The following is a 27,145-nucleotide window of genomic DNA, read 5'->3' on the forward strand; positions in this document are numbered from 1 at the left end:
TGGTTTAAACCATGTAGAAATAAAAATACTAAAGGAAAGAGCTGAAGACTTTACTAAGTCACTGCAAATCCATAATTTTGAAGCTGGCAATGGTTGGTTGAAAAATTTCAACAATTTGACCAATTTGGTCTTCATCTTAACGAGGTTCTCCTGTATATGAAAAAAAAACTTGAAGATCGTATTTTCAGTGATATTTGTTGGGAAGTTATTTTTTAAATTAAAATATATCTAACTTTTTTGGCAAATAGATACTTAAAGATTTTATAATACGACTGTATAATCTTTAATATAGATGGCTTTTGGCCTATCCAAACCATTATCTATTATTCTGTACAGCTTATGGTTACTTTAGACCGAAAACTTGCATTAGCTCAGGTATATTTATGAAAATTTTTGAAAATATTTAGATTATTCTGTAATAATAAAATTTAAGATAACCGTACCGTCATAAGTCATCGACGAAGCGGACTCGCCAGACCGGGATCGGCGCGAACCCACCAATTGGCCCAAAACCCATCATTGGTGTTGCCAAAAGCGCTGCCATCGCGGCTATATCTTCCAGTGTTACTGATGACTGTAAAATATCGATTCGCCGCCGTTCGCAGCAATTGGGCCTCTGTTACTCCACTACGTGGAAAATTTTGCGAAAGGATTTGGGTGTAAAACCTTATGAGATACGGCTGGTGCAAGAACGTCTAACATTTGATGAATGAACGCTGGCAAAGTTGGAGGGAGATCCCGAAAAAGTCACTGTTTGGTGTGGATTATGGGCCGGTGGCATCATCAGGCCCAAAAGCGACGATGGCTGGAACGTTGCTGTGAATGGCGAACGCTAGCGTGTGATGATTGACGATTTTTTTACCCTAAAATGGAAGAATTGGACATGCTTCACATGTGGTTTCAACAAGACGGTGCCAGATGCCACACGACACGAGAAACAATGGCCAAATTGAGAGCCGCCATCGGTGAACAGTTCATTTCACGTTTGGGGCCCGTCAATTGGCCGCCTAGATCGTGTGATTTAACGCCTTTGGACTATTTCTTGTGAGGCCGTGTTAAGTCTAATGTCTATAGGGATAAACCAGCAACTATTGACGCACTGAAAGCCAATATTGAAACATTTATTCTTGAAATACCGGCCGATATGTTGAAGAGAGTGTACCGAAATTGGACTTTGCGGATGGGCTGTCTAAAGCGGAGCTCGGCCAACTTTTGAATTAAATCATCTTCAAACATTAAATTATATTGATCATTCTATTGATTCCAATGAAGATTTCATCAATTTCGTTTTTTTCAGAATCAAATCCTTGTTCTACTAATACAGGGTGTCCCGCGACGAGTTAAAACTACCTGTATATGGCAAAATAGTAAAATTATGAAAATTTCTACGTTTCGATTTTCGGATACGATCTTTTTAACTAAAATATTTTCAAAGATGGCCGACTGTAACTTTGTTATTTTAAATGGAACACGCTGTATATTAATACTTTTGAAATCTACGTAAAATTTTATTATACTTTTGTCTGAAAACATTTTTCGAAAAATGCATAGTTTTTGAGTTATTAATTTTTTTGTAAAAAATTTGACCGTTGCAGACCCTTATAAATTATTGTTTTACGAGGATACCCTTAAAGATGGTTTCTATTCGTTTGATTTTAGCAAGGTCAGACGTATTCGAATCTATGCTGAAATTTTTTTTAATTTTATACAGGGTGTGTAAAAAAAGTGTTTAAAGTTAACTTCATAAATATAAAATTTCTTTATTTTTTTTTTAAATAATCTTACCCTTATCCAGATATTAAATGTTTTCTGTAAATTTTTAAAAGTAGTTAGTTAAAATTATATAACCTAACTATAAGTATATTTCCATATACAGATAGTATTAACTCGTCGTGGGACGCCCTGTATATCGCAAACGATATAATTTTGTAAATTACAAAATGCTAGTCACAATGTTGGGGAAAGGCTTACGACTTTTCCTTGAAAATAACAAAGTTTTATGAAATATTGCAAGAGCAAAATAAGTTTTATAATAAATTATCCATAGTATAAAAATACTTTTTTTTAAATCAACTGACTGATGAAAAACTTGTATGAAATTTTAAGGTTATGTCACAACAATGTACCAAATTTAATATTTTCAAGTTAAATAAAGCTTATTCGAAATTTTAGGCCCTATAACAACTCAGGGACGCAACTTGGTATAGAGGTAAATTGTCCCCAATCACTATAATAAGTGATAAGATTTGAATTTCAGTACATATTTAGATTTTTACCTGTGAGCGGGAGGGTTTGGGATTTAGTCATCACTTTGAAGTTTATATTTTATATTCGTTAATATCCAGTTATTTCTAGGTACAATAATTCACTTCTGTAAATATTTTGAGTATAGTTCCAACAGTTTAGTAGTGGCAAATTTTTAGTGCTCTTGTGATTTTAGTTAGTGAAAAAATGGAAAGTATTAGGGATTTATACAGGTTCTATTCTAACGTAAAATGTAAGTAAACTTCGTTGTATATCAATTGCTACGTAGCAATTTCTATTATAAACTATATTATATTATATATTAGATAAACAATTCATTTTTTTAAATTTGCCGCTCATTAAAGGACATTAAAAACTAGATACTTTGTATAACTTTATCACAAACTCCAAACTTGTTCAATTATTGAGTTTTTATAGTTTAAAAATAAGCAACAACCATTTTTTTTTACCAGTTGAATCGAAAAAATCGTAGTCTAGCATAAAAAATCAATTTTTTTGTAAAATTTCATTTTATTACTCAAAATAGGACGATACAATGAGTGTGACGGTCGTATCATTCATCGGAGCAAAATTTCTGTCCGGCCAGCGTCCTTTTTTAAAAATATGTCGACAGTAACGTCACTGGTGGCCAGATATGGACAAATGGACAAATAACACGTTCTTTTTTGTCTTTAAAACACTCCAATAACGCCACGTGTCCATATACCAAATTTTGAAATCAGTTGTCGACTGACGAGGATTGCTTCTTAAGTTTTGAGATATGGCAACACTGATGCGAATATGTCAAATCATAACCATCATATAGTTTGACATTTTTAATGATGAACGTACTCAGCACTTGTGATACGAGTGCTATTTGGTTTGTTAACATATACTTGGAACATTTATCTTGTTAAAAAACCATAAAATCGCTTCGACTTTTGGTGATAAAGTACCATCTCGAGTCATCGTCTTTCAATTCAATCGTAGTCACATAGAAAGTCATATTGTAGGATGTCATGTCATGTGTCATAAGGTTGAGGTATTCTTGGGCATTAGTTCCGCTCGATCGATGAATCGATGAAAAACCGTTCGTGCAGATTGGTGCAAAAAAATGCTGAAAAAATTCAATCATGGTGCTTAAAAAGATCGTGACAGGCGACGAATCATGGATCTAAACATATAAACCAGAAACTAAACAACAATAGACCGTATGGATCTTTCTAGACTAGCCAAATCCAACAAAAGTTGTTGCGCTCGATGCACTTCGAAGCAAATGGTCGCAGTCGTATGTTTTTCAGAACACATCGGTGTTGGGCGTAAACTGATATCGCAATATCGTCCTATTCCAACTGTTATATCGAAAGATTTGATAGCATAATGGCTCAAAACAAGTTCGTTTCGACAGCTGTTGTCGATTCTGGAAAGAACCAATTGAAATTGGCGAACACCTGGCAAAAATTATAATTTTATGAAGTAATTTTCGAAATAACCTACTCCACGTCGCTATTACGTCAGATAAACAAATCTCGCCTTCTGTAATTGTTTTTTCTCTACGCCCATGTCTGTCAACTGTCAACATTCCTTGTAAATGACATTTAACACTTTATTTGGTTTATTTACACAAATTTAGTCAATTAAAAAACATAAAAACTTTTAGCATTAGCGAGATATATTTAGGATACAAAGATGTCCCTAAATGTAGGCAGCACATTATGCAATTTCTTTAAAAATAGGACACGTTTTCTTAAGTAGCATGCTATCAAAGGGCGTAGAAAAAATAGAGTACGTTACAAGAGTTGTAAGCCCATTAAGCACTCGTGAAATTTTTCTCTTCGTGCCTAATGGGTTACTTACAACTTTTGTTGCCTAATATACTACTAATGACTTAGAGAGATGATCCAATGGAGGTAGTTATAGTTTGGTACCAACTACTCTCCATTAACCTACGGTTTGGTTAATAAATTACTTAACTATACTCTATTTGGAAAGAGCGTAGAGTAATAAATGCAAAACCTTGAAATTTTTAGTACGGTACTTTTTACGTCCAAAATTTGGAATATTTAAATATGCCAATGATAAATAGGAAACTGGACAGATATATATTTTCCCCATAATTGACCGTACTAAAATGTAAGCGCTTACCTATATAATCCGAATGGCCATCCTTTTCTTTCCAAAATTGAAGGATATCTTTATTTCACTCTCCATTTTAATACTTTCACACCAACCTCTGAATCTCCCCAAAATTAAGAAGACCCTTACCACCATCATAGCCGTCGCAATGGGTTTTTCGTAATTATTAAAATATTATTATTGTTTTTTAATATATACAGTTATTTTTAATTAATTATTTACAAATACGAGTATATACAAAAGAATTGTTTTGGCCGATAAGTAAACACAATTGGAAATTTGAACTTGATGCAATACATTTCTTATAAAATAAATGTCGGATTCATGTGATTACGGCTATGGTGGCCAGGAGAGGGATTGATTTATTACTCTACACTCTTTTCGAATGGAGTATAAGGAAGTCTTTGGTTTGATATAAGAGTTAGCGGTGACCAAGAAGCCCTTATTACAGTCACTACCCTATGATATACATTCTGACTCAAACTATCCAGAAAGAAGTACGAAGCGTGAAAAACGAGCATAGGTTAAGAAATCTACAGTCTATTTCAGAAAGGTATAGAGTAATAAAATGGGGAATTCCGTCCAGTTCGGCTCAATTTCGGTGTAGACCATAAGTGTAGGTCTTGAAATATTGTGTAGGGATTACTTAGTTAGTAGATTATACAGTTACGTTTAGCGTTTAACCTTCTATTAGTGCCTCTGCCTAATTCCAACCCTATCTCAGATTCGTCTTTCCTTTTTACGAACATCCTACCGGCACGCCTTCGGCACACTATTTTCAGTGTTTGTGAATGGATAAGAGAAGAATCCTGGAATTATGAGGTTCCAAAAAAGTCACGCAAGATAAAAGCTAAATGCGAATGTATAGAAACTGCAAAAGGTGTACTTAAGTGTTCCAATTTGACAGAAGAGGACAGAAAATATATCTTCAAAACCTTTTGGGGTATGAGTTGGCATTAAAAACAGATTTACGTTGACAGTCTTGGGATATCTGCACCTGTGAAAAGACGGAAAAAATGCTGAGGAGTCTAGAAGAGCCCGGTCTTTAATCTATTACCTAAAATTACAAGATCAACGACTAAGAGTTTGTAGAACTATCTTTCTTCACAATCTTAGTATTGGGAGATGGACGGTCTTAAAATGGAATGGAAGAGCAATCAACTACTTCAAACCCTTTTGCAAAAGAGCCTCAAGAGTTATTAAATTTTTTGGATTCATTACCCATCATTACTGCCGAGCAACAATTGAAGAAAAAAATACCTTTTACCAGAATGAACATCAAAAAAAGGTGTTTGTGACTTTTACGTAAAAAATTGGTGCGAGCAACAAAACCTAGAGCCTCTATCACTATATCCAATGAGGCATTTGAAAGATCAATGTGTTGTATACAAAGTTGGAAAATTGCCTGAAGTAGATTAAATAGAGCATCAAACTAAAAAAGGAGAAGCGAAATCAGAGAATGAAAAGAAGAAAAAAAGAGAGAAAAGATTGTTCTTACAGTAGACCTACAGGCTGTAGACAGCTTGTATTACCAAACAAAGCTCCAAATACATAACCTGCATTTTAAAATTTAAAAAATAAAGACGGTGTCTGTTATTTATGGAATGAAAGTGAAGGAGGCTTATATTCCGAATAATTTGCTAGTATTTATATGGATTTAATAGAGAACAAAGTTGTATTCCAGCATGAATCTGCTCAACCGATGAAATTATTTTTTTACAGCGATGGATGTACTTAAATATCGTGGAAGAGCAAAAATTCCTTAAGGTCGGGCATACGCAAATGTAGGCGGGCTCTATGCATTCCACCATGGAGAGGGCTTTAACCCTCTTCATATGCTTCATTTAACGAATCGAAGATCGCTCAGTAAACAGAATTTGGAAGCGACGATGCAAAGTTAGATATTTTGCTGTCATTAGAATACGACCTTCACGCAACTACGAGGATGGTCCTTGAAGTACCTGGTCTAATCTAGAGAAGGCGATAGTTGCTTGGAAAATAAGTTTGAAGACGCCACGTTTTTTGCTGTTTGTTTGACAGCCATCAATAGTGAACGTATTCAGAGGATTTATAAACATGGAAAAAATTGGTCATCGTTATATGATACGATAGAAGATTAACTAGATTCTACTCTGGCTCCTTCGTTACCAACAGTAAAATTTTATGAAACAGAATTTAAACGAGGCTTTCGAAGACTAGCCTCGCAGCGGTCGACTAAAACTTTATCTATATCTATCTACAAATGATTGAAACATATAGTCGACAGCTACCAATTTTCCCTGAGCTTTTTTGGTCTTAATATTATCAAATTAAGGACACATCACAAGAAATTTGAAACCGTTTCACTCCATACCCGTCCTAACCCCTCAATTCTTCCAAGGATTCTCGATCGCCCCTTAGTATTTTAGCCGGGTAAAGTAACGTCACTAACTCTAAGAAATCAGTTGAGAAGATAGCTGGAGGATCTGCACCTCTATCCGATGGTCTATATTTTCAATGACTCTGATATATAATTGAGGTTTAATGTCGTTAATGTCCTTTAGCTCTTGAATTGTGCTTGGCTTATTCACGTACACTTTTTCTTTCAAATATCCCCAAAGAAAGAAGTCCATCGGTGTCAAATCACATGATCGTGGCGGCCACGACCATTGAATTTCTCGCGCAAAAGAGCCATTGTTTCGTTGGCTGTGTGCAAGTGGCACCATCCTGCTGGAACCACATATCGTCCAGGTCCATATCCTCAGTTTCTGGCCACAAGAAGTTCGTTATCGTCTTGCTATAGCGAACACCATTCACGGTAACTGCTTGGCCGACCTCATTTTCGAAGAAGTACGGCCCGATGACGCCGCCAGCCCATAAACCGCACCAAACAGTCACTCTTTGTGGATGTATCGACTTTCCAACAATCACTCGTGGATTCTCATTTGGCCAAATGCGGCAATTCTGCTTGTTAACGAATCCACTGAGGTGAAAGTGTGCCTCGTCGTTAAAGATGATTTTCCTTGTCACCGTTCACTTCTGTCTGTTCAACCAACCATTCGGCGTATTGACGACGCTTGAAATGGTCAGCAGGCTTCAGCTCTTGAGTCAATTGAACCTTGTAAGCGTGTAAATTCAAATCTTTATTCAAAATTCGCGTCAGTGATGTTCGTGAGATGTTTAATTGTTGAGCACGACGACGAGTCGAGGTTGGCGGCTCTTCTGCCACACTATCGCGACCAACAGCATTGTTTTCCGCAGAACGAACAGGGGGAGCATGCACAGGTGTTTTCACATTTCCTACAGACCCGGTTTGCTGAAATTTGCGCACAATTTTCCCGATTGTGAGTGCACGAAATGCATTTTGATTCTAACGCCCATTTTCGTAAAAGATTTCAACAATCTTAACTCGCTGCTCAATTGTGTACCTCTCCATAGTTAAATTTGTCAAACACCGAAACAAAGAAATGTCATATTAAGTTGGGCAAAAAACTTGAGGTTAAGGTGCGACTCAAAATTAACATCGTGCGTTATAGTTGGACAACCTCTTATAAGAGCTCTTCGCTAGACTCCAAATGGTGATATTTATTACAAACTTATATTACCACAAAGAAAATCCTCATTGGTGACGCCTGTGCCATTTATTGCTCTACAAAATTTATCCAGTCGCTAGCCAAAAATTACCGCGAAAAGTTCGAAGACCTATAATACTTGAAAAATGATTAAAACTTCAAATAAAGTTTTAATAATAAATAATTAATTAGTGATTTTTAACTTACTTATTATTTTATGAACAGAAGATTTTTAGTTTTATGTCAAAGATTTTTTATTAAAATACTGATTAATTTAATAAATAATATGCCAAATATATTACCGTTATTTTACTTACCCTTGAAATCTTTAGAGTCAGGATTTCTCACAAAAAAACCTGCTTAGTCATAAAAACAATTATAACTTATTAAGAATAAAAAATTACTATGTAAATTAGTTTCGAATAATGTAGAATATCCAAAAATACACCTATACAACTATATTTTTGGTTTTGACCTAAAATTGCAAAATTCAAATTTATTCTCCTGCAAAATTGGGTTAAAGTGAATTTACACACTTAGCCGACGATTTTATACAAGTTGTCCCTGTTACATTTTCTAACCACTGGGCATAAACCAGCTCTGTATTTCGGTGTATAATACAGAAAAAAATTTAGTGGCCTATAAAAAATAAAAAACAAATACCCGTTTCCTAGAAATTTTTTTGTACTTATCAATTTGGCCTCTATGTAACCCCGAAATTTTGGGTTTAGTTTACCTTGGATAGGTATACACATTGAGATAAACTAGAAGAATAATAGTCAAAATAATAATTTAAAATGATATTAAAAACAAGATTTGCTTTAAAAGAAACAATTTTTATTAAAGAAGACATCAATATTATATACATATTGACAACAATCGCTTCGTCATTTTTTATATAAATATAATCTACTTATTGTTAACGATTTTTTTGAAAAATGATAAAAAAAACAGCATCACCCAGTGTTTTTGATTATTTTTTTTGAAATTATTATCGTCGTGACTTATTTACTAACTGTATGAAGTTCATATAAAACTATTCTATAAATAATAATAACGACGATAAGGGATGGGTAACCCTGTGAAGTAATTTACTTGTTTACTGTTGATTTACGTAAATTTAATATTATTATGAGCAATATGTATTTAATAATAATCATAATGGTCTGATGGTCGTAATAAATTTCGTTATTTTAATATATGTAATACGGTGTGAGCTACAACTAGAATTTAGTACTTTGCAAAAATTTTTAATGTTCTTATGAAGAACAATTCCTTTAGAGATTTTTTAACCAAACGTTTCACTCGCTTTCTTTTCTGTTTCGATTGTTACAGGCCCTAGCCGTCGAGTAGCGCCTTCCATCACGCTGCCAGTCACCCTGGAGGACCCTGCCACTAATTGGAAGGGACCGCCGCCCGGTTCGGAACCCCAAAGTTTCGCACAAGGGCCAGCCAATTCGTTTTCAGGGCCACCGGCTGGCTTCCAAGGACCCTCGCCATTTCAAGGCCCGCCGGCGGGGGCTGGGTCGCCAGCCGGTGCGCCTCCATACCAGGGGGGTCCTCCACCGGGTTCAACTACACCCCAATACACCGCTTCACCGGCTCCATCAGGTTCGTCGACCCCTGGACCTGGTCCGCCGCCTAACGCGGGTTTTCCACCTCCAAATAGTGCCGGTCCGCCGTACAATGGTCCAGGACCGGGTCCTTTCGGTTCTCCGTCGGCGGGAGGACCTCCGTTCGGCCGACCCGGGTCTTCAGGACCTCCTTTTGTTGGAGGCCCGGGTCCTACCGGTAACCACTTTCAACATTTCGGTCCCGGTCCTGGTTTCGGAATGCCACCGGGGTCACCATTCGGGCCTGGTCCAGGACACCCCATGTCGGGACCCATGGAGCCGGCTCACGGAATGATATCTAGGCAAATGGGCGGGCCAATACCTGTTGAACAAGGGTAAGTACTGATATTTTATGATTTTACCAATATTTCAATCATTATCTGTTATTTTTGTCGAATTTTATGAATATTTAAACGACTTTTTCGGTTTAAGAGATAAGATAAACATTATATACTAAAAATAATCATCAAAAGCCAGTTTTTTCACTGCCGACAATTTTAATATCGAAATGATATGTTTTTAAAAAACTCTTAGTAATTAAACAAAAGAACAAAAAAAATTATTTCAAAAAAAACGGCATATATTATTGGGTTGAAGACCAAAGTAATTTTGTCTCTGTAGTATAAAACACAAACAAAGAATACTTTTTAATCAATTATATTATTTTCCATTTTGCTCAATGACCTTTTGCCAACTTTATTTCATCGTCTTTTGTCAAAGTTGAAGGTCCTCGTCATTTGTGAAAGTTTGACCATTCAAAGAATTCCTCAAACTTCGAAGTAAATGGTAATCAGATGGTACCAGATCAGTGCTGTATGGGGGATGTGGCATCACTTCCCAGCCAATCTCCAATAATTTCCCACGAGTTGTCAAAGATGTGTGAGGGCTTGCATTATCAAACTACGATTTGACAATTCTGGCCTTTTTTTCTTTGATTGCTTCATCTAATTTCATTAATTGTGATTTGTGCTGGTTCATCGTGTTTGCTCCATAATCGTTTTCGAACTATGTTATTTACAGTGATGATTCTTTTCAAGAAAGGGTCGCTTTCAATTCGTTTAAGGTGCATATAGCATATGTTGATTGTTTGTGTTAAATGTTTGTTTTTTTCAATTCGTGAGGTACCCAAATATCAAGCTTCTTATCTAGCCTAAGACATTTTAAGTGTTTTTCAATGGTTGTGTGCCTCTTTGCAACCTCTCGAATAGATGTATGACGATCCTCTTCAAATATGACTTTGATTTGGTCATCATCAACTTCAGTAGGCCGACCAGGACGTTGCTCATTTTTGGAGGAAAATCTCCAGGACGGAATTTAACCCACAACTAATAGTTTCAATAAAAATCACGTTGCGTCAATGTGACCAGTATTACGTGACAAATGGCAAAGTACAGCACTAACAAAAGTTATTAAAAAAATGAGGCGAGGTACTCTATCAGTAAAAAGCGAAAGTACTTAGTTGCCAAACTTGCATAAAAATAACAGGTAATTTAATACTTTCGCGGTCCTCTCGTTTTTTGGCTCTAGATTTCGATGAATTTTTTCAACATCTTCGTTTCTACGGCGGATTTACGAAAAAAATTATAGGAATAGAAAAAAATGAAAACTTATATTGATTTCAGGGCTTTAAACGTTCATGAAAATGCACTAATTCACGTATAATTATTGATAACACTTTTTCAAATAATCATATATAAGTTTTTATATTTTTTTTCATAAGTTTCCCCCCCCCCCCAAAAAAACAAACAAATTGAAAAAAATTTATACAAAAATGTTGATTTATCATGTTTTTACAATTAAAAATAATAACAATTTTTCTGTACCTTCAATCATTAAAATTATATGAACAAAAACATTATTAAAAAAATTATTGAGAATATTGCTTTTTATGAACAAAAATATGGAAAAATCACTTTCCAGGAAATGATTTTCACACAATCAATAATTTGATATTGAGCATTGAATTTTATAAAATTATTTTCATTTCGAACGTACACCAGGAAATTTAAGCGAATGATTATTTATATGACAATTGACATTGACAGTAATGACACATTTTTATTACATTAGCGCCACGATTAGTGAATAGCACAACTAAATTTGACAAAACTTTGTTAAAATTTCTAATAATTGGTGAAAATCATTTAAATTATGATATTGATATATATTCTTTCGAATTGTCCATTTTACTTATACATTCCGAAAAAAATAATATTTTCTTTAATTAAAATTTTAAAGGATACCAGTTTTCGAAGCCAAATCGGAAATTTATGGTTTTTGCTTTTTATTATTGGCCAAAAAAATGCGGAAATTTTGTTTATCAAAATTTTTATCTTAAATGCGACAAAAATTGAAAAAAATAAAAAAAAATATTGATTTTTCAATTTTTTATGACCACAAATATGGTTACATTTACCAAATTGTGTTGCCTAAACATGCCTTAATTGAGAATATGAAAATTTATTATTTCGAATAATTTTATTGACGCGCGATTTCTGTTTACCGATTTTTTTCCCTCTGTATAATATTTTTTCTTACACAGCTACCAATTTTTCAACAATAAATAATTTAATTGGCAATTATTATTTAAGTACTCGTTTATTTTAAAATTGTTTTTAACCATGTGGTGAAAATAATCTGGTAATTTTATACTTTCGCCGTCCCCTTGTTCTTTTGGCTCTAGAAAATCGAAAAATCGTCCGATTTCGATGAATTTTATTTAAAATCTTTGTTTTTACGGTGGATTTACGAAAAAAATGATGGGAATAAAAAAAAATTAAAACCTTTATTGGTTTCAGGGCTTTAAATGTTCATGAAACTGCACTCATTCACGTATAAGTTGATAACTTTTTTCAAATAATCAAATGGGGTTTTCATATTTTTTTTCATAATCTACCCAAAAAAACGAACAAATTGACAAAGAAATCATACAAAAATGTTGATTTATCATGTTTTTACAATTAAAAACAATAATTTCTCTTAAAATTAACCTTTTCTCACATATAATCGTTTGTACCTTTTTTATCTAGTAATCATTAAAGTTATATGAACAAAAACATTCTGAAAATCACTTATTGTAATAAAGTGCCTTATTTTTTTCATAAATCCGCCGTAAAAACGAAGATTTAAAAAAAAATCATCGAAATCGGATAATTTTTCGATTTACTAGAACCAAAAAACGAGGGGACCGCGAAAATATAAAATTACCAAATAACATAAAACGACACATTCCACATTCGCTAACAGATGGCGCCGAATTTATTTTATTTAAAACAGGTTTCATTAATGTCACCTAAAAATCTCGCATTAACCCCTTGTTAGAAAACACATCGTATAAAAACACCCAAAAAAAAAACAGCAAATATGTAAATTTTTTTCTCTTACATTTTGCTCTATCTCCGTTCTACCCCAGTTCGGGGGTTGGTGTGGGCAGCTCTCCTCTCGCTAGGTACAGAACGCTACTGGCTCAATACGTCTATAGTGTAGTCGTCGCGTCGGGGGCACCTGTTTTTCCTTTGCCCGGTTCTCCTATTAGCTCGCTCTTTAATATTATTCGCTGATTAAAAATAAGCATTTAGGGTAATACTTAATGTAGAAATATAAATCGACAGTACGAATCATAGGCGAAACGTACCCCAATGTGTCCCTAATAAATGTTTTATTAAGAAGCAACTAACAATAATCGGTGGCGGTTAAGGTGACCATACACTAAAATTATTTTTGCACCGACGTAGAAATTACATCAATAAATAAACGATTAGATCATTTTTTCATTTTTTTTATAGATCAAAATTGAGAAAAAAGCCTGTTGAAAGAAAGAATGATGCGATGGTGAACATAATTTTTGTTTTATTAATTCTGCAATTTGCTTTCTTCCCCCCGAGAGCGTTTTTGATAATTTATTTTAATGAATTTTCGATATTTTCAGTTCCTTTTAGACAATATGCTTGTTTTCTTTTTTATATATGAATATGTTTTGACCTACTTCCCGCGATAAAAGTACAAATTGTCGGTTTTATTATCGGGTAGGTAACAGACAAGAACTTTATCAAACTAAAATATGTGTAAACGATAATTAAAAAAAAAATCCGAGTTGAAATTATTCAGTTTATACCAAATAATGTTCAAAAAACAATATTTCACATTAATTATATTTGTCAAATATACAGTGTACTCCGAAAATAATTATTTTTCCGTCCTTGGTACGGTGACGATTCTGCGCACTATTTTGAGTCCCAACCGACTTAGATATCGTTTGTGAACCGTTTCCAGAACGCTCTTTTCGATACTTGGTTGATAGCAAATACTGTTACAAAACCGTGCATAGCCGGAGATTGTGCAGAAAATATCAATAACAGTTCCAAGAACGGTCCAGTCTATCAGGTTGGAACAAACCTATAGATTTGGGGTCTCGTAACCACTGTGATCCAAAGAATCTATTGTGTCCCATACTGGGAATCCTCAGTGTTTACAGCGTTAATCCCACTCCTTCTAAAAAGAATATGGCTTGACTTTAATGGCCAGAGATCTTCGTCTTTTATTTTATACGCACCCAGGTGTAGTGCTCTGGAGTTCCTTAGCGTTTCACACTCCGAAAGAATGTGGATAGAGGTTTTGTCCTGCACGTTGCATTCTCTGCTGAATCTAGCATCTTCGGGAGTTTGTTGAGGCGACAGTGCTCCGATAGAACTTTTGTTAGTATTCGTGAATTAGGTAGGTGATTATAGTTTTCTGAGAAAAATGTTGAAAACTCAGTTTTCTTAAAAATATTATAAGATATACCATAGTTGACCATAAAATAAGATTCTCAAGGAACTCTCTTAGACGGGATTCGGTGAGACTGGCGATGGCGTCTCCCAGTTCCTGCCCCGGCGAGCTGTCTACGATGTTCATTCTTGTCTTGGTATACGTCAAATGGTGCCAGGACGTCAGGAATTAAGTTCAGTGATTCATAATTATTCTGTAGCATGTACAATATCTAGACTCCAAGTTAGATAGTTCAAAAATACTGAGTATATATAGTTTTAAATGTAACTTGTAACAAGTTTTATCTTTCGATATTGGTAATGGGAGGTGTATCAAAGAAAAAAACACCTCTCTAGAAAAATCGTAGATATTCATCTATGAACACTCGAAGCCTTGGAATTCTACGTGTGCTCCTACGCTTCTGTCAACTCCCAGCTCAGTTGTTTTCAACAGAAACTGTTTTAAGTGATATGCCTTGCTAGATGCGAATAAATTTCGCACCATAGAGGGTGTTGATCCACCTAAGAGAAGACGGTATAAGCAAAATCATCTAGTCACCCCTATATGTCTCCGAGATTCTCCAAACGTTTCTCTTATGCCATTGGATAAGGAATCATATCAATTTATATGTCAGCAATGCAGTAGGCTTCGTCAGAAATGTATCGTTAAATCACTAGCCTCCAAGATCAACGAAATAAAAGTTAATGCATAAAAATTCCTACAAGAGAAAAATGGGATTAAGAATCTATCATAAACGATTACCAAATCCCAATCTTCACAGATGACTTGGTTAGAAAATATGAAACTGGTGCCGGTGTCATTTCAAAGGCACTGAACATCCAAAAGTCGTAAAAACTAGATGTAATATCTTTCAAGTGGAAACCTACGCAATAGAGAATGTGAATGAAACAGGAATATAGAAATTTACATAGACAATACCACATCAGAAACGATAAAATCAAAGGTGGTAATGAAAAATCACGAAGCACTCTCCTGAATTCGAAACACTGGAGTAAGCCTATGCTGGGTACCTGGACACTATGAAGTGGAAGGTTGGACTTCAAGGCAAGGAAGAGTCAAACATCGGGATAAATTAACGAACAGAAGTGATTGCACGATATCCAGAGCGATTTGGCCATTGTATTGTTGGCACTAGACTACAAAAATGTATAATGACAATAAACAATTGCGTAATGAAGAAAAACATACGATTTGCTCTACTGGTGCTGTGCGTTGACTAGAAAGAGACGTCAAATGCTGAAATATAACACAATAGATTATTTCTAAGACGCAACAGAATTTATAAAGGTCAAAAAATTCATTCTGTGCTGGAAATGCTTCAAAACAATCTATAAAAGGGAAAACTGAATTTCTGAATCGACACAATCAAGATCAATCTAGATCGAGGTTACTCGTACTAACCTAACCTAAAAGATACTGTTTATCCATTTTTTTTAACAACATTGGTTGAACCAAAAAACCTTGAAATTTGAATATCTATGGAAGGTTATATTAAGCACCTGTAATTTGTGAGTGGGTAATCTGATGTCCACGTACAGGGTTCCTAGAAGTCCCGAAAAACGGGAATACCACAGAGTCGGAAAAAACTGGGAATTCGACGGGAATTTTCGGTAATTTTGAGTGAGCCAACTAGACATAGCAAGTTTGTATTGGAATAGCTCAAAAACCTTCCTCTATTTGCACTCTTACGGGCTCGCGTATTTATTGATTGCCTTTTGTTGAAAGACAGTCCTTCCAAACGAGGAATGTTCTTATCCACTACTGGTTGCTTTGAGTTCCCTCCGAAATTCTGTTCAGTACGATGGCTAGAAGACATACCTGTTTCCAAAAAACTAAATCCGCCCTTGAAAAAAATTGTAACTTCTTTGCAAAACATGAATCAGAAGCCATCATATGAAGAAAGTTTTATAATCGTGGAAAAGCCTTTGGACAATAAACTGCTATTGGTTGAAGTAGCATTCTTAGGGCGCTAACTCCATTTCTTTAAGGAGATCTAAATTCGGTTCTGAACAACTTAATGAGGCGGTTCGTTGCAAGCAAAATTATTTGAAACACTCCTATCCACATTTTCAAAATAATGCAAGATTTTCGATTTAGTATATACCGCAAGAGCAGCATTGAAAAAAATCATTTCAAAGATAGGACATGTTGATCCTTCTCAAGGATTGAAAAAACCGTTTGATGTGTACAGTTACCAAACAATTGGAAAAATGACCCTTTACATTCGAAGCAATAAGTTTCCTTAGGTATCCCGATAAGACTGACAACTATCGAGAACAATCTGATGTCTGAAGCATTTGATATTTGGTTGACTAAAAACATACGCAACGCCACTACATCAGGAGAAGCAACCAGGATTTTTAGAGATATTATTCTGATGCCCATGGTATATTCTGCAACCTCAAAAAATGCAAGATAACGATTTAGGGCTTTGAAAAAATACATTGGGGTCAAAGGTAGGACATGTTGATTCTTCTCAAGGATTGAAAAAACTGTTTGATGCATACGGTTTTCAAAATTTTGGAAAAATTAACCTTAGCATTCAAATTAAATGAAGCAATAAGTTTCTTTGATCCCAATAAGACTGACAACTATCGAGAACAATCTGATGTCTGAAGCATTTGATATTTTCTGACAATAAGGAGATTTTGGTTGAAATTTTGAAAAGAGAATCACTTTTAGGGCACGATCCTTCACAAAAAATTGGTAGACTAAAAAATCTAGATATTTCAAAATCTATGATATTCTCGATGAGGAATGCTTACTCAAGAGATATGGCTCAGCGCAAAAAGGCAAAAAATCACAAGATTTGCTTGGAACTGAAAAAAGAAAACTAGAAAAACTGGAAACAAAAACGGCTCGCTTACAACAGTGGAGCAAGAATTAGTTAAATTAAAAAAATAACTTGTTATACCTGTATTTTTAAAATAAATATTCGTCATAGTAAAAGTGTAATAAATTCTCGAAATTACAACCGGGAAAATGTGAAAACCAACCTGGAAAAATCGGGAGAAATACTTTGATTTTCAATATTCATTAGACACACCCTGATATGATGAATAGTTTTGAAAATATTAACCTATAAAATCGGAATCTTTATGAACCGCCCTGTATATTAATATTTTGATCTCAATCTACAACAGTTAGAATATTTTCGATTATTAATGAAACACCCTGTATGAGTGTAAATTAGGAAAATCATTTGATTCAATGCGAACATTTACATAGATCGTAATTTTTTTTTTCTTCAATTATTTGAGACAAATATGAACACTCGATTCGACTGAAATCACAGTAAAATTTATTTTCATAGTTGGCAGACTGTTGTTGCACCATCAGTCTTCAAATCGTTTCCTTCAATGTTGATATACGACAAGTTTTTATTTTTATGAAATTCCATAATATTTCTTCACTAAATTACCTTGAAAACATTTATCCTCTGGTAATAAATTGTATTCTGAACTTCCACCAGTCCGCGTAAATATTTTGCAGTTTATAATTTCCTCATTTCTCACGCAATACAGACGAAATCTTTTTTTTTATATATATATATATATAGTATAATTTGATTAGGATCCTCAAAATTAAATATACAGTAGATAAGTTGATTCCGGAAAATAATTCCTAAAATTATTCACCCCCTAGCCCCCCACAATTCGAATAAATATCTCCGAAGATATTGATTTTAGAGAAAAAAGTATCAGACAAAAAATGAAGCTCATAATAAACTCTACAAAAAGGGTAAATACGTTTTTTGCGGAAACCTACTGTTTCGACTGGTATGACCCAAAATATCTCGACATGAATCAAATTAACTAACCTAGTCTAATGTGTAATGCCCCTGACTATCGGAACGTTTAGAAAATAAAATTTTAATATAAATATCAACCTACAAGCTCATGAAGTAAAATTTTTTAGGTAGTGTTAGGTTAGAATTCCCTTTCTGTGACAAAAGTTTGTCAAAATTTTGTGAAAATTATTTAAATTATGATATTGATATATCTTCTTTCAAATTGTCCATTTTGCCTATACATTCCGAAAAAAATACGATTTTTTGTTATTAAAATTTTAAAGGATACAGTTTTCGAAGCCAAATCGGAAATTTATGGTTTTTGGTTTTTTTATTGACCCAAACAAGTTTTGGAATTTTGTTTTTCAAACTTGGGTTTCATTTTTATCTCAAATGCAACAAAAAAATAAACAAAATGATTGAAAATATTGTTTTTCGATTTTTTATAAACAAAAATCACTGTCCAGGAAATGATTTTCACACAATCAATAATTTGAAGTTGAGCGTTGAATTTTATAAAATTATTTCCATTTAGAACATACACGAGGAAAGCGTTTGGGAAATTTAAGCACATGATTATTTATCTGACAATTGACATTGACAGTAATGTCGAAGTCGACCTTCTTTCTGTGACATAACCTTGTCAAAATTTCTAATAATTTGTGAAAATCATTTAAATTATGATTTGGATATATCTTCTTTTAATTTGTCGATCTTTGCATATACGTTCCGAAAAAAATACGATTTTCTTTTATTAAAATTTTAAAGGATACAGTTTTGTAAGTAAAATCGGAGAATTTTTAAATTTGCGTTTCATTTTTATCTTAAATGCAACAAAAAATAAACAAAATGAAAAAAAAATATTGATTTTTTATGACAAAAAAATATGGTTACATTTACCAAATTGTGTGGCCTAAACATGCCTTAATTGAGAATATGAAAATTTATTATTTCGAATAATTTTATCCACGTGCGATTTCGGTTTACCGATTTTTTCCCTTTGTATAATATTTTTTCTTACACAGCCACCAATTTTTCGATAATAAATAATTTAATTGGGAATTATTATTTAAGTACTTTTGTATTTTGAAATTTTTTTTAACCAAATAAACAAAAACATTCTTAAAATTACTTATTGTAAAATTTAGAAAAATTGAAAAATGTTATCTTACCAAGGTTGACTGTTAAAGAGAATTTAAAGCCAAATAAAACCATATAAAATCTTCAAGTGAGATATTTCCTATATTTTAAAAAAAAATTCATCGAAATCAGATGATTTTTCGATTTTCCAGAACGTTTATGATAACATTTAAAGTCAGAAAACCATATGAAATCTTTAAAGTGCGATAAAAAAATGAATAAACAAACATTTTTCAATTTTTTTTTCCAAAATGTTCGTTTTTTCCGTAAATTAACAAAAAAAAATGCGAACTGCGTTTGATGTTTTGTAAAAAAGTTATATGCCAATTCATAAACTATATGAAATCTCCAGGTCAGATATTTTTCATATTTTTTTTTCTTAAATCCGCCGTGAAAAAGAATATTTTTTAAAAAAAATTCATCGAAGTAGGATTTTTCGATTTACTAAACCCAAAAAACGAGGGGACGGCGAAAGTATAGAATTACCAATAATTTAAATACCATCCAAAATATTTCTTGTATTGATTATCGAACTATAATATATATATTTGTATATATACATTCCGAAAAAAATACGATTTTCTTTTATTAAAATTTTAAAGCATACAGTTTACGAAGCCAAATCGAAAAATAATTTATAGATTTTTCGTTTTTATTATTGTCCAAAAAAAAAAGGAGACCGCGAAGATATAAAATTACCAATAATCTAAATATCATCCAAAATATTTCATATACAGCCCGAATATCGTACTATAATATATAAATAAACGACCCCTTTCTTTTATTTGTTGATTGTCGTGTGAGTCTAGCCTACGTTCCTTGTTCGTTCCGCTCTAGCCTTACTATGTAGCGTTTACATTCATATTACGTACACACACCAAGCACATAGAGAACAGCACAGCAAATGCGGCATCGTGATAGTTACTCTTTAGCGGGCCCCCGACGCGCTGACGACAGTGTAGACCGCAAGGGGATGGTTATGGCTCGGCGGGGCGCCAAAGCTGGGCTACATTGCCGGAGCGAAGCACACACACACACATACACTCTTCTCCTCGCTCTACACTGTTTCGCGCTGTTGCCGTAACTTCAGTTAAAAATTTTTTAAATTCATTATGTACATTAATCGGTGTGGAAACCGAAAAATAATAGATTAGGTTTCATTTTTATGTTGTTCAAATAGTTTTATGGCGTTGGAAACTTGGAAAACTATATAATATGTTATTAAACGTACTGGATTTATAGTATTGTATTATTACACAATATTTACAAGATTTAAATACCTAGAATTCGTTTTGAGGAATAAAAAAGAAGATTTGGCGGTTTCGCTTTATTTCGTGAATAACCGATTTGTTTTTTAAGAAGTATACTGTTAATATAAATTTAATTTCCATAATGTTTCAATTAATTTATTATTTATAATATTAGATACTTTATTATAAATTAAATTTCATAATTTTGAGTTAGGTATGAATGGAAACTAAGATTAGATGTAATTAGGGTTGCAAGGTGGCCAAACCTAATAGCGGAACATACCAGCCAGTCTGGCCGGACACATTTGGGTAGAAAGGCCGGACTTTGTCTTATTATTAATACGGTTCGAAAAAAAATAAGATTCTTTTAACCTAAAAAAAAAATAATCAAAAATTTCTTCTATATAATAAAACAAAAAATAACTTGAGCAATCTTGACTTATCATTGATTTAAAATGGGCTACTCATTTTTTTAGCGAACAGCTTCTTGAAATCAACGTTCTCTTGGTACTGCGTGATCGACCGACAGTCGACAGGCGCTCGGCTACGCTCGTTTTCGAAATGTAAAAAGCCTGACAGTTTATTTTGGCCGGACACACAATCAAAAAGCGGTCGTCTTCACGCAAAACTGACATACTGTATTTTGAATTTATTTATTTACAACCCTGTGGCATTCAGTATCTTGTTTTTAGAGAAAAACTACATTAAACTGCTAACTGTTTCACTTCGACGCCCTTTTTGTTAAAATAATGTTAACGACATCGAAAAAGTTAATAATGAATTTATGTCAAAATTATATATATATATATATATATATATATATATATATATATATATAAATATATGAAGCTTTGGAATTTTATTTTTCAAACTTGGGTTTCATTTTTATCTCAAATGTGACAAAAAATAAATAAAATGGAAAAAAATGAATGAAAATATTGTTTTCGATTATTTATGACCAAAAATATGGAAATGATTTTCACACAATCAATAATTTGATGTTTTGAGCATTGAATTTTATAAAATTATTTTCATTTAGAACGTACACCAGGAAAGCTTTGAGAAATATAAACAAATGATTATTTATCTGACAACTGACATTGACAGTAATGACACATTTTTATTACATTAGCGCCACGATTAGTGAATAGCACAATTAAATTTGACAAAACTTTGTTAAAATTCCTAATAATTGGTGAAAATCATTCAAATTATGATATTTTACTACCACTAGAGGGCACAAATATAAAATTTAAAAAAAAACATATTTTTTAAACATTCTTCAACAAATTTTGCGCATATGCCATTTCACAAGTCTATTTCTTCAAATGAGAAGTTCGGGAGAGTAGGAACCTCCTTTTTTTATATTAAATATAACATGATAGGTGGATATGACGTGTAAGTCTATTTATTTGGCCAACCAGTTATCCAGAATCTACTTGCTTAGATTTTTATTTGTGGACAACATGTAGAACACACGGCGCCGTTAATTACGTTATCTAAGTTGTTAATTGTTTGATTTGTTACATGACTTATTTAATGATTTGTTCTCATTATTAGTAATATTAGCTTTACATTTAGATATCGCCATCTAGCGGCCAGAATAAGTCTATTACGAGAACAGTTTAAATTTCTGCAGGTAGGCCAATGTGAGAACTTTCCATCTAAAATAAAATTTCAATTTTCATTTGGGCGAATTTATTTTACTGTTAATTTAGCCTTCTTCAAATTTTTACGCTTCTTTTTAAATTAGAAAGAAAAATTACAATAGTTATCTATATATAAAGCAACGCCCTCTAGCATTCTCCTTGCTAATTAAATTGCTTAGAATTTGTATATTTTGTATTTCTGAACCAAAACTTTGTCAAACAACATACAAACAATTTTTTCATAACAACCCACTATTCCCTCACAGAAATTGTTGAAGAATTTGATTATCGAATATAAAGGTAAAAGTTTGAAAAAAAAATCAATTTCTAATTCTCAAATACGCCCTCTGGTGAATAGGATATTAGTTTTAGTTTCTGCATTCTGAAATACTTTTGTTGACTGTAGTATTCCTTCAATCATATGATCTTTTGTCGTGGTTCCATCGGATTCAACGAGATCTTTTAGTAGGCTTCACAAATCGGCTAAACAGAACCGGACTTACAGGCAAGGAGGTACCCACTCTTCCCTACCTCTCATTTGAAGAAATAGACTAAAACTTGTGGAATGAAAAATGCGCGTAATTTGTTGAAGAATGTTTGAAAAATTTGTTTTTTTTTTTTAATTTTATGTTTCCCCTGTGCTGTAATGTAATCCGTTCTTGAGATATGGACGACGGCCGTTCGTAGTTGCCCACCCGGTACTCTAATCAAATTTAGATAATACGGAGATATGTTTTTGATATCGTTAATATAAACCATGAAGTACAATATTTCATATTTTATCAGTAACAAATTTGTTCGATAAAATATTTTTCTGCGCATTCCAAAATTGTTCATCTTACAAAAGTAATTTTGGTAAAAATAATCTACCGCAAGACTTATGATCACAAACTACTGACCTTACTGGAGTCCTTACCTCTAGAAAGCAAACTAATTCTTTAATTCTTTTGGTATTATCATGTATATAACGTCACCAACCAGAATAATTAAGACCAGTTCTAGTACTGCAGACTATGTCGTGTCATCGTATGATCCAGAATCCACTGTACTGTCTTTAATTCAGGTCTCTTCGATCATAAAACAAAATTTTCGGTAAAATTATAATAGAAGACTCGCCAATTCTATGATCTAAGTCATCTTCATCGAGCATAATCTCTACTTCACCTGATAACCTCAATAATTACTTTGTAAATGTAGCCGAAAATTTATCAAATTCTCTAACTCCTCATCATGATCCGCTTCTATTTCTCCCTGATGCTAATGCTACCTCAATAGTTTCTTCTTTATGCCAGTTGTTTTAGCAGAACTTCGCAGTACAATTAATGACATCAAAAATAAATACTCATCTGGAACTGACGGACTCACATCAAAACTGTTTTCGAGTCTTCCCGGTTGCACCTCACCACTTTAATTAACGTTTCAGGGGGAATACCTTTCGCATGGTTCAAGTCATACATTAACAACAGAAGTCAGATTGTAAGGGTTGATACAACGATGTCTTCTTGCAGGCCAATAGAATATGGAGTGCCCCAAGGATCAGTACCAGGCTCTTCTGTTTATAAACGCTCATCTAGACATCAGTGGTAACATATGTCTATTTGCAGACGATACTAGTTTACTAGTACCATTAAATCATGGTGCTATTCTAATTCTCGCTGTCTTAACGTTTCTAAAACTAAAGTTTTATCTGAATCTGTAAAATTCTTGGGGCTTGTTGTGGACAATTCCTTGAACTGGGAGTTACATATTACCGCCTTATCTAAAAAGTTAAGTTCCTCCTGTTTTGCAGTGAGATCAGTTTCCAAAGACATCCACCTCCTTAACAGTTTATTACGCCCTTATTGAGTCCCATATCCGATATGCCCACAAAAGAGAGCTGGGGCTTCTATAGAATATTAAAAATTCTGATTCTTCCTTTTTCATATGAAAAATCCGTTTGCCTAATTCTAGAGCACGATTCTCCAATTTCAGAGAAATCGTTGCACGGCTATCCACTTAGGAACGCGGAGCACGAACTTCACCTACCTACTCCACGTTCAGAATTATTTAAGGGCTCAATATTTTACAATGCAAAAAAATGCACAATCACTTGACAATTTAAATCAAATGTTTAACATCTTTTCCCGCATTCCGCAATAATTTGGGGGGAATGTATATATATTGAAATTTTATTTGTATCTTCATTTAGTTATTTTTCAGTTTTTACAAGCTTTCGTTTACAAATTGTAACAATTTTTTGACAATAAAGCATTTCTCACTCTCTCCATCGTGTTTCATGTGAATACGGACATAAAGTCGACATTATCAACGTCTCCTTGACATGACGGCGTGGAATAGCGGCCGGCTATTTTACCGGCAAATCGTACAAGCCTCAAGCAGTGGTGCTAGCAACAAAACTCGACCAGCTAGGCAACCACGTGGTCGATCCCCTCTCACCAACAAACATATACACCTGTAAGCCGAACGCCGGCCGATGCGATGTCGATATAGTGAAGTAGGTGAGAAAGAATACTCACCGCTGTTGCCGCTACCACGCGTTTGTCGCAGAATAGGCGAGAACAGTCGATTATTGAATGGAAATAGGTTTTATTGTTTATTGAAGATATAGAGGTGGTCTATATTCACTTTTATTATCTTTCGTTGTAAAAAATAATTTATCTAATAATATATTTATTACCTAAATGCTCATTAACTTGTATAAACGAAATATTATCAAATGAGCACTTTCTATTTTAATAGTGGTATCATCAAAAACTTTGTATATTTTCTTATCTGCAGAATTTGTTATCTCATATAATTTACGAGCGTTTCAAGGCGATTCGTTCGTTTTTATTATTATTATTTATTGCACAAATGCGAAAATACACATAGTGTTACCTATTTATAAACGAGGTTATATTTGTAATCTTACGAAAAAAATTACAGCCGTTAATTTTTTTTTATTTTGCTTACATTACGTAATTCGCCTATCAACCGTTTATAATTCAGTGGAGATTCAACAAATTAAGGTTTTTTGATTTATGTTTCACGTGTAATTGTTGAGATTTTTTTATTTAAAAACTGTTTTTGGTACTATATCCAAATTTCTGAAACAGCAGCAACATTTTTAGATTGATTGAGGTTAGAAATATCTGGCTAGAATTATTTCAGATTATTCAGATTTGATAATACTATTATATAAACAAAATTTATAAGACGACGGCATATTTTTTTGAAAATTAATTCTTCTGATATAAATTTTTTATTCATACTCAATAACGATGAAATTTAATAAGAAAAAAAGAACTAAATCTCTTTGGTGATTTCTCGTATATATAGATTATACTATATATGTATAGAGTGAGGTGTAAATAGTTTTGGAAACTTCGGAACTAAGTTGTAAAGTGGGCGGATCCGCTGACCTTAGAATGAATGTTCTCATTCTTGTTCTAATCGTCTTTGGAATTTACTGTTCTTGTCAGTCTTTGAAGGGGAAGCGAGATAGAGAAAGGCCTTGACAATTTCGAATCTTTCGATGCTCTTGGTGCTCATAAAAACTAGTTATGCCGCCGTGCGCGCTGGCCAGAACGGTCGATCACACCGTTTTTTTTTTATGGTAGTTTAGACAGGATCGGATTCAATCTTAATTGTGTCACATAATTTTTTTTTTATTGATTAGAGAAGATAATCCTTAAAAGGACTTTTACAGACAAAACTTCTTTTGCTCTTTACTCCCTTTGAAGTTGATAAAAATTGTACTGAATATCTACGAAAATATTGATTTTACAGAAAAAAGTTTTGAACAAAAAATTATACAGGATGTTTCCACGTATTGCGAAAAAATTCGAGTAGATGACGTGAAAATAATGCCGCGGCATTAAAAAAATTTTTCATACGACCCCTCGTTTTTGAATTATGAGCCTTTAAAGTTGCGAAATCAGAACTTATATTTAATTATATTTTCTGAATTATAATTGGAACATTATGAATTATTGATGATGGATTACGTATGTTCATGTAGTGTATTTGACGGAATAAATCATTCTACACTACTCTGCGCTGGCCAGGTGCGGCTTATGCCCAATGGTTAACAATTCGTAACTATTACAATCTAAAGATAGCAGAAATGAATTCTCAATAGATTTTTTACCAAATAGGTACGCTTAAGAGATATGTAGATGTTTAGATCGTTGTACATGTCTCCATGTAGAACTAAAGAATAAATAGATAAACGTTTATACTACATGCTATTGAAGATCATACTGCTGGTATAAGGAAAAACTTGAAAGAGATTGACAATTATATTTCACCTTCATCTTAATAACATTTTTCGTAATGAGTGGATTGGTCGGGGAGGTCCATTTGCATGGTCACCACGTTTCCCTGAATTAAATACAATGGATTCATTTTTTGGGGGATATTTTAAAAGTATGCAACACCTGTAATTACAAGGAGCGAAATGATCGATAGAATAAATTTCCATTTTGACGCAAGTGACACAGAATCTTGGTATGCTCTTCCAAGTTCGAAGAAATATCCTCCGTAAGCTCCGGAAGTGTGTAGAAATACAATGTATGTGTCTTCGAACATGTATTAGTTTCATTTTTGTTTTTATTTGATAAGTTATACTAAATTTCGACAATAAGCTGTCCAGCTAGAAAATATTGATTGTGTTTGAATACCTCCAGTAAGTATTTTCAAGGAATAATTACAATTTTTGATAATTTTTTTTCAGAATGTCTCTTTATGACGAACTGTGCAACAATCTAAACATCTATAATATATCTCCTAAACCAAAAATTTTATCGAGTTAAACAAAGAGTAGCTTTTTGTTAAAAAATCGATTGAAAAATTCATTTCTGCTATCTTTACATTGTACAGGTCGTCCCTGTAAAAGTTACGGATTGTTTACCATTGAGCAAAAGCCGCCCCTGGCCTCCAGATGTAGTGTAGAATGATTTATACCGTCAAACACACTACATGAAAATACGTAATCAATCATTAATAATTCAAGATGTTCGAAGGT

At 33.4% G+C, this 27,145-nt stretch overlaps 1 protein-coding gene across 3 annotated transcripts in view; it reads left to right on the forward strand.

The window, feature by feature from the left end:
• Positions 1-27,145, forward strand: part of LOC130901410 (LIM domain-binding protein 2) — a 95,827-nt gene that overhangs the window by 9,285 nt on the left and 59,397 nt on the right. For all 3 annotated transcript variants that reach the window (XM_057812802.1, XM_057812803.1, XM_057812804.1), the window contains exon 2: positions 9,267-9,879. In XM_057812802.1, the coding sequence (XP_057668785.1) occupies positions 9,267-9,879 (613 nt within the window). The remainder of the gene's footprint in view (positions 1-9,266; positions 9,880-27,145) is intronic.

The sequence above is a fragment of the Diorhabda carinulata genome, chromosome X (assembly GCF_026250575.1).
Source record: "Diorhabda carinulata isolate Delta chromosome X, icDioCari1.1, whole genome shotgun sequence".
NCBI lineage: Eukaryota > Metazoa > Arthropoda > Insecta > Coleoptera > Chrysomelidae > Diorhabda > Diorhabda carinulata.